Source organism: Vulpes lagopus, chromosome 3, assembly GCF_018345385.1.
Source record: "Vulpes lagopus strain Blue_001 chromosome 3, ASM1834538v1, whole genome shotgun sequence".
Lineage (NCBI taxonomy): Eukaryota > Metazoa > Chordata > Mammalia > Carnivora > Canidae > Vulpes > Vulpes lagopus.
This window is the reverse complement of record NC_054826.1, coordinates 107,162,103-107,171,457: the sequence shown is the minus strand read 5'-3', so window position 1 is coordinate 107,171,457 and position 9,355 is coordinate 107,162,103. Positions and strand designations below refer to the sequence as shown.

At 48.6% G+C, this 9,355-nt stretch overlaps 1 protein-coding gene across 1 annotated transcript; it reads right to left on the bottom strand.

Annotated features, from left to right (window-relative positions):
• Positions 1-6,922: 6,922 nt before the first annotated feature.
• NUPR1 (nuclear protein 1, transcriptional regulator) lies at positions 6,923-8,501 on the bottom strand. Its single transcript, XM_041747014.1, has 3 exons — positions 8,252-8,501; positions 7,743-7,892; positions 6,923-7,225 (listed from the first exon to the last, which is right to left on the bottom strand). The coding sequence occupies exons 1-2, from the start codon at positions 8,361-8,363 to the stop codon at positions 7,756-7,758; spliced, it is 249 nt and encodes an 82-aa protein (XP_041602948.1). The 5' UTR covers positions 8,364-8,501; the 3' UTR covers positions 6,923-7,225; positions 7,743-7,755.
• Between the last annotated feature and the right edge of the window lie 854 nt (positions 8,502-9,355).

The window sequence follows — 9,355 nt, the reverse complement described above, 5'->3', positions numbered from 1 at the left end:
AAGCCTGAGCTCTGTTTCTGTGTCATTGTTTTAATCAAGCACTTATATGCTGCTTACTATGCATTTTGCAACACTTACTTAATCACAGCAACCAACACTATTCTGAATGTTACTAAGCATTCCTATTTTACAGGTGGGGAAACCAAGGCTAGAAAGGTTAGGTAAGGGCAGCCCGGGTGGTTCAGTGGTTAGCACCACCTTCTGCCCAGGGTGTGAACCTAGAAACCCAGGATCGAGTCCTGTGTCAGGATCCCTGCCTGGAGCCTGCTTCTGCCTGTGTCTGTGCCTCTCTCTCTCTCTCTCTCTCTCTCTCTCTCTGTCTCATGAATAAATAAAATATTTTAAAAAAAGAAAAAGAAAGAAAGGTTAGGTAACTGGCCCAAGGTCACAAAGAAAATAAAAGAGCAGGGACTTGAACCCACAGAATCAGGGTCCAGAACCCATTCTGTTTGCTACTCTACCGTTTCCTTAAGTTCTTGTTCTGGGTCAGGTACCCTGCTAAGTGCTTGAAAAATCCCATTTCCTTGAGTTCTCAAAGCCATTCCAGGAGGTGGATGTCCTCTTCATCTCCTGTTTACACATATGGACATTAAGATATAGAATAAATAACTTGTCCCAGCTCACGGCCAAGTTTGCAGACAGGATCTGGACATAGGTCTGGGGGACTGTAGAGCTGTTTCAGGCCCTATTACTGTGTAACAAACCATTCCCAAATGTAATGCTGTGAAATGACCATTTCATCATGCTTTAAGTCTGTAGGTGGACAATTGGAGGTGGCTTGTCTCTGGTTCCCAATATGCCTTATCTGGGAAGACTCAGTTGCTAGAGGTGACTGACTACTGCTGGGGCTAGAACCATCTGCAGGTTCTCTTCGCTCATACACTTTGCTTTCAGCTGGGACTTCAGCAGGGCAGAAGACCAGAACAACATCAACACGTGGCCTTTCCGTGTTGCCTCTCCATGTGTGTTATTTTGGAATTTCCCAAAGCAGGGTGACTGGGCTCCAGAATGCAAGGTAGAAGTGCATGGTGTCATGGTGTGTAATGATACCACCCCTTCTTTCTAACTCTATCAGGCCAGGCACTCACAAAGGCCCTCCCGTGTTCAAAAGGATCACAGTCACATATCCCCCATTTAATGGGAAGCTGGCCACATACATTGTAAGGAGAGCACCTGGGTTGGGAGCCCTTGCTGTGATCATGTTTGGTGTATGCAATCCGAGACAAAAACCCACTGCATCAGACGTCCTCACATGTCACCGCACATTAGAATTACTCTCCAAAACTCGTATGCTCAGGCTCTATCTCAGACCAATGAAATCAAAATCTCTGGGAGGGGAAGCCAGGCATCCGTGTCTTCTTTAACTCATTTGTAACCAAGTGATTACAATGAGGCCTTCTCCCATGTATGCAAAGCACCTGGCAAACTGACTCATAAACAAGTGGTGTTTCTCCAAGTGTAAATGAACACCTGTGACTCTTAGCATACAAGGTCATCTGAGTTATGCATAAGTGGACTGAAAAAACTTATGGTTATGTGTTTCTTTTTACAGTCTTCTGGTTATGACAAGTGATTGTGGTTTTCCACTTGTGGTGGTTATATAGTCTCTCTCTCTCTCTTTTTCTTTTTAAAGTAGGTTCCCACACCTAGCATGGAGCCCAACATGCGGCTTGAACTCATGACCCTGAGATCAAGCCCTGAGCTGAGATCAAGAGTCCGACACTTAACCACCTGAGCCATCCAGGCACCCCAGTCTCCTTTTAAAATATATTTGAGGGATGCCTGGGTGGCTCAGTGGTGGAACATCTGCCTTTGGCTCAGTGTGATCCTGGGGTCCTGGATTGAATTCCACATTGGGCTCCCCTAGGGAGCCTGCTTCTCCCTCTGCCTGTGTCTCTGCCTCTTTCTCTGTGTCTCTCATGAATGAATGAATAAATAAAATCTTTAAGTATATATATATATATTTGAGTAAAAAAGGTAAGGAGGTCATTTTAAAAATCCTAAGTAACCAATGGTATAGCCTAAATGCACATAGAGTAGAAATCACAAAACTGTTGTGTCAAAGATGAGGCTGGGGAAACACTCGGGCACACGATTAGTAATGGTAGCTGTCACTGTTTCTATTATTAGCATTACCTTGAAGGAGTATCAGTTAAAAACCAACTGTGGGGTGATTTTGAAATTAAAACAATATATACATCTGAGAGCTGAGTGGGCAGAAGAGGATTGGGGGCCTGTGAAGCAAATAAAGAGCCCCGTGGTGAATTTCCTGATTCTCTCTCTACAAGGAGCTAGGAATCCTTTGAATCTTGGCAACCTGATGGGGAAACGGCCTTAGGCTCCTGAGGGGAAGTAGAGGTCGCTCATCTCTCCGTTCTCAGGAGGAACCCCAGAAACAGGGGAGACAAACATTATATGCAACTAACTAGGGGATCAAAGAGAAAGGGGGTAGAAGAGTGTGTGGAACAGAAGAGGGAGGTTCTGGAGGGGTAGAGTCAGGACCGGTCACCAGTCCTCATGTGAATTTCAGCCACTCCCTGCCCCCTGTCCCACCAGGCCTTGATTTGTCCTTTTGCAAAGGGTAGAGAGTGGGGCTCTAACTCCCAGGATTATTTCAGATCAGAAATTCAGTTATTCCAAGAATTATCTGGTTCCTGGAAGGCCACTTAAAGGCCTCCCAGGCAGAGACTGTGGGTGGGGGCAGTCGGAAGGGTGAGCCAGAGAAGGCCAATCAGAGGCCAGGAATGAGAGTAACCTGTGGGGCCTTCTGCAAAGTGTCAAAGGACCCAGGACACAGGGAATGGTCAGGTTCAGCTAGAGACACAGCATTTTGCGTTCTTCATTTTCACCTTTAAAATATCTTTTGAGGGGGATCCCTGGGTGGCTCAGCAGTTTGGCGTCTGCCTTTGGCCCAGGGCGCGATCCTGGAGTCCGGGATCAAGTCGCACGTCAGGCTCCTGGCATGGGCCTGCTTCTCCCTCCTCCTGTGTCTCTGCCTCTCTCTCTCTCTATGTCTATCATAAATAAATAAATCTTAAAAATATATATAAATAAATAAATCTTAAAAATAAAAAAAAATATATAAAAAAAATATATGCCCCACCAGGGCAGCCTGGTGGCTCAGCGGTTTAGTGCTGCCTTCAGCCCAGAGCGTGATCCCGGAGACCCAGGATGGAGTCCCGCATCGGGCTCTCTGCATGGAGCCTGCTTCACCCTCTGCCTCTCTCTCTCTCTCTCTCTCTGTGTGTGTGTCTCTCATTAATAAATAAATAAATAAATAAATCTTAAAAAATATATATATCTTTTGACAGGACAGGAAACCAAGGCTCAGAAAGAGTAATTAACCAGAAATTAACTAACATCTAGGATTCTACATTACTGGTACATGGTTATTCACAAGCATCTAGTAAAAAGGGAAAGGCCTAGGCTTGGAAAATTAGATGGACCTGAGTTCAGAATCCCACTTCTGCAGGTAGTGGCTGTATGACTTTGGGCACGTTACTTAACTTCTTCAAACCTCAGTTTTCTGGTTTGTAAAATAGGATCAATAATAGTATGCCCATTGGGTTATTGGAAGGATTAAAAGGGACAAACACCTATAAAACACCTGTTGCAGAGTAGTGACCCCATACTTGGGAGCTGTTGCCATGATTTTCTGAAGCTGACACATGAGATCTGTGCTGGGCTGAGAGCTCACTGCCCAGAGCTGCTCCTCCCACTGTGCCTGCTGAGTTGAAGAGCAGACACTGCCTTAAAGCCTGGCTCCAATCATACTAGGGTCCCATTTGTCCTTCTGTGCAGCCCATGCCTTCAACCAGACCCTGGTAATACAACAGATATCCAATAAACATTAACTGAATGAATAATCATAGAATGGAAAAAGGGGCTCAAGGGGAAATCTGAGGTCAAGTGCTGTAAGAGGCTGGGCACAGGTTTGCTGTGTGTGTGATTCCAGAACAAGTATCTCCCTGGGTGGAGGTGAGGCGACAGGTGGTAGAGGGCTGGTGATGGAAGACTTTGAAGAGCTGAGCCTTGCAGGGTAGGTGGGATTGAAGACATCTCAGAAAGAAAGGACCAGAGGACCAGAAGCTTGTTTAGGGGCAGGTGGGAGAGTCAGATTTTCAGCCCATTTTTAAAAAATATTTTACTGATTTATTTGAGAGAGAGAGCCCACAAGTGGAGGTGGGGGGGGGGCAAGGGGCAGAGGGAGAAGCAGATGCCCCACTGAGCAGGAAGCCCAATGATGTGGGGCTCAATCCCAGCACCCTGGGATCATGACCTGAGCTGTAGGCAGACGCTTAACCGACTGAGCTACCCAGGCACCCCTTCAGCCCACATTATTAATAAGGTGCTCTGAGAAGGAATCAGGCAACTCAAAGGCAGCAAGTTCCCTGTCCTTGGTGGAATTCAAGCAGAGATGACCCTGGTCTGTTGTGCCGTGGGATTGGACAAGATGTCCCTTACTGTTCTACCCAGCCAGAGATCCTGTGACTGTAGGTCAGACTCAGAGGAGGCTCCCATAGGTTCAAACTGGTCTTGGTGGGCTGTGCATCTGTTACTGATGCAACAATTGCCTCATTTCTCTGCTCATATTCTTAGGTCCCTAAGAACAACTGGCTCCAGGTTTTGCAGCCTAGGGCTTACATGGAAGAGCAGGGGAAAAGGAAAAATGCTTTGCCCAGGACCAGACCTGGAGGTTTTATTCTCCCTCCTGTTGAGTCTGCCTATGGAAAATGTTTCTTGCTAGTTTTTTCCAGTATTCCCTCTCCTGCCCTCTCCAAGTTTTGGCTAACACAGGACTAAGCACCTAAATACCATGTTTCCCAGCTTCGCCTGTAGTAAGGTGTGGCCATGTGATTAAATTCTGACCCAATGTAACAGATTCTACTTTTAGGTTGTGGCCTTAAAAATTGGTGTGGTGGGGATCCCAGGGTGGCTCAGCGTATTTACCGCCTGCCTTCAGTCCAGGGCATGATACTGGGGTCCTGAGATCGAGTCCCACATCAGGCTCCCTGCATAGAGCCTGCTTCTCCCTCTGCCTGTGTCCTGCCTCTCTCTGTGTGTGTTTCATGAATAAATAAATAAAATCTTTAAAAAAAATTGGTGTGGCTTCCCCTGGTCCCTTCCCCCACTCCCTTTCCTTGGCTGAGATGCAGATGTGATGGCAGGTACCGAAGCAGCTAGTTTGGATCCCAAAGTGGAAGCCATGTTTGTTTGTGTGTTTGCTTTTTTTTTTTTTTTAATTTTTTATTTATTTATGATAGGCAGAGAGAGAGAGAGGCAAAGACACAGGCAGAGGGAGAAGCAGGCTCCATGCACCGGGAGCCCGACATGGGATTCGATCCCAGGTCCCCAGGATCGTGCCCTGGGCCAACGGCAGGCGCCAAACTGCTGCGCCACCCAGGGATCCCTGTTTGCTTGTTTTTAAAGATTTATTTATTTAGTTGAGAGAGAAGAGGAGGAGAGACAAAGGGGGAGAGAATCTCAAGTGGACTCCGTGCTGAACAAAGAGCCCAACTTGGAAATTGGGGCTTGATCTCATGACCCTGAGATCAGAACCTGAGCCAAAACCAAGAGTTAGATGCTCAACCGACTCAGCCACCCAAGCATCCCGGAAGCCATGTTTTATGGGTGTCAGAATAATGAGCTAAAAGTCGCTGGAATCCCTGACACAGTGAAGTTGTCATTTTAGCTCAAGAGTACTGACTCTTGGAGCAGTTATATGACAGAGAACTTTCTCTCCCATTTTGAGTCTTCATTATAGCCACCCAAAACCTATCTCAATCAATAGGTCTTCTTATTTGCCCTACAGCCTTCTCAAACTCTGGTCCTGAGACTGATTATATATATATACAAGGTAAGAATCTTCCTCCCCTGCAGGTGACCTCCCAGAACCCTGTACTGGCAGCCCTCTTGGCAGAGGGACAGTGCGAATCCTTGAGTTTGAGCCCTGAGTATCTGGGGCAAGTCTCTTAAGTTCTAAATCTCAGTTTTCTCGGGACGCCTGGGTGGCCCAGCGGTTTAGCGCCGCCTTCGGCCCAGGGCGTGATCCTGGAGACCTGGGATTGGGTCTCACATCGGCTCCCTGCGTGGAGCCTGCTTCTCCCTCTGCCTGTGTCTCTGTCTCTCATGAATAAATAAATAAAAATCTTTAATAAATAAATCTCAGTTTTCTCTATTTTGTAGGTGGCACCAATAAATAGCATTCACTTCAAAAAGTGGCTTATATATTTTAATTTTTTTAAAGATTTTATTTATTTATTCATGAGAGACATAGAAAGAGAGACAGAGACACAGGCAGAGGGAGAAGCAGGCGCCATGCAAGGAGCTTGATGTGGGACTCGATCCCGGGACTCCAGGATCACGCCCTGGGCCAAAGGCAGGCGCTAAACCACTGAGCCACCCAGGGATTCCCTCTTTTAAGTTTTAATTTCTTATTAAGCAGGCTCCACATTAGGCATGGCCCCAATGCAGGGCTTGAAAACTTACCACTCTGACACTGGAGATGTGAGCCAAAATCAAGAGTCGAAAGCTCAACCGACTGAGCCACCCAGGTGCCCCCAAAGGTGGTTTTATATGAAAATGACACAATCAATAAGATTGTTCATTCTGAAAATGGACAAGAGCTGAGGAGGGGGCTTGTTTCCCAGGCAGCATGACAAAGAAATAGGAAATCCCCTTGCATTTCGTGAGAAACCATGGAGACATGTTTGCCAAAACATATGCATACCAAAAGAAAACACAAGAAAACATGCTAGCCCCTACCCATCCTCACAAAATCAGGCTCACCCTCTCCCAGGTGCATAACCAAGGACACACGCTAACAAGACGGGCTCTCACTGGCTCATGCAAACGCAGCCACACACAGGCAGAAACACAGATGATCAAAACCGCGCAAAGAGAAAAAATCCTACACACAACCTGCAGATGTACTTTGTTTATTGTCCTTCCTTCCCACACTCCGAGAGAGCCAATTTCTTCAGTGTCTTTTTTTTTAGGGGGTACCTTTTGCGACTCTGCCTCTCCATTCATTCCCTGCCTCTTGCTCCCTATCTTGTCCTTTTTCTGGGGCTGGAGTCACTTCCTTGGTGGCCCCTCGGAGCCTCGGTCAGGTAGGGTAAGTCCTGGGGGTGGGGTGGGGGGCAAGCAGGTCTGGATCCTGCCTCCAGGTGCCGATCCGTGGTCCTGTCTTCGTCGCTGTGTGGTGTCCGTGCTCTGGCCTCATCTGGGGCAAGGGAAGAGAGGGACAGTTGTTTTTTTTTTTTTTTTTTTTAAGATTTTATTTATTTATTTATGGGAGACACAAAGAGAGGCAGAGACAGAAGCAGGCTCCATACAGGGAGCCCGATGCGGGACTGGATCCTGGGACTCCAGGATCATGCCCTGAGCTGAAGGCAGATCCTCAAGCTCAACCACTGAGCCACCCAGGCATCCCTGAGTGGGACAGTTCTAATCTTGGCTTCTGACTCTGCCTCTCCTGGTCACTTGCTCTGTGTCTCCAGAGAAGGACCCTACCTCCCCCTGGGGCTCTGTTTCCCTCCCTGTAAACCAAATTGCCCTCCAGTTGGAAAGGTTCCATGTTTCCCCCTTTGCTCTGGTCACTAGGAAACTCAGAGTCGAATGTGTGTCTCATTTCATTGTACTTTGAGACAATGGTACTTGGATCCCTTCTTCTCACGCAACCATACTTTGAGGCATGTCCTTTTGAGACAGAGGGACCTCTGGGTCCCCTGACTCCTTACTTCCAGCTCTGTCTCAGGACCGTGCCCCCCGCTTTTTCCGCTCCGTGTTCTGGAGCTTAGTCACCAGCTTCCTCTCATGGCCACCAGGGCTGGGGCGGTTGGTGTTGGCAGCAGCTTCTCTCTTGGTGCGACCTTTCCGGCCTCCCACTCCTGGGAACCAGGCAAGAGACTGAGGTGAGGTTGGCGGAGGCATGAGACATCCAAGGAGAGGCAGGGGGTCGGGAGAGCAGGGTGGACAGAACATGGTTTGGGGGAGGCAGACTGGGGAGTGGTCACCACATGGCTTTGGGGCAGTCATAATCCCTGTTTCCCTATCTGTGGAATGAGGGACCCCTGATGGTTGCTCCAATATCCTAGGGGTGTGTGGGGTCCCAGGGCTGAGCAGGACAGCACTCAGGGTAAGAGGGGTTAAGAAGGACTTGGGGATGAGGACAAATCTAAGAGGAATCCTAGTTGGGACGTGGGGGTAGATGTGGAGGGATCAGGAAGGTGACAGGGCCAGACCTTACCCAGGCAGGAATGAGCCAGGCTATAGAGGTCATACTCATCCAGGCTGGGGTCTTCGTCCTCTGGGCCTGGGGGCTGCTGAGCCCGGCTGGCTGCTCCCGGGAAGGTGGACATTATATCTGACTCTCCCTTGCTGTCTGTCTCTCTGTCGTCTTCAAAAGCTTTGTTTGTGTCTGGTTTCCCGACACCTCCCTCTTCACTGGCCCCAACTTATAAAGGCCACGTGTCCTCCTCAGGCCCTGTCTGATGCAATCTGGCCCTTTCCCAGAACCCGACCCAGTAAACAGCAATCACGAGAGGGGGAAAGAGTCGGTCCTGTGAGTCCCAGCCCCTTCCCCTCGCCTCCGCCCTCTCACTGGGGCTCGCCCAGCTGGGTATTTTTCCACAGAGGAGATCCCCGCCCCTCAGGGAGGAGGAGGAAAAAGGCAGGGTCTGAGCATAAACAGTCCTTGGGATAATGGCCAGTGGGGATCTGAGGGCCTCACCTGGCTGACTCCTCCCTATCCGTCCCCTGCCCCTTGCCTCACACCTGACCCCCACCCCAATTCTGGCTCAGACTCAGGACCCTGGTGGCAGATTGTGGAATGAACAACACACCACAAGCTAGGTCAGTGGTTTTCGCCCCTAACACGCCCAACACCCCTTTTCGATAAGAAACATCTGGAAAGCCCCCTTTATATCCTGAGCTGTGAGGGGGAGTGGGTCCCTAGGTAGTTTCCCTCACTGGAGAGGGAGGTTAACAGTGTGGTGCAGATTCTGGAGCCAGCTGCCCTGGGTTCAGACCTCTGACCTCCTCCTTCCTGGGTGACCCCAGACAGGTCACCATACTTCTCTGCGCCTCAGTTTTCTCTTCTGTAAAAAAATGAGGATGACGAGAATCGCATCAACCTCACAGACTTCGTGAGAGAATTGAATGAGACGCCCCCCACATGTGTCTAGGGGACACTTGCAACGGTGCCTGGTACCTTGTAAGCTGTGCTACAGGAGTCATTCACCTAATTCCCAAACAACTCGATAATGTTGTCCCTATGATGTAAAAGAAAAGTGATTTATAATGAAATAATGTCTTTCAAGGCATAAGTATACAGAGATAGAAGACATTACGA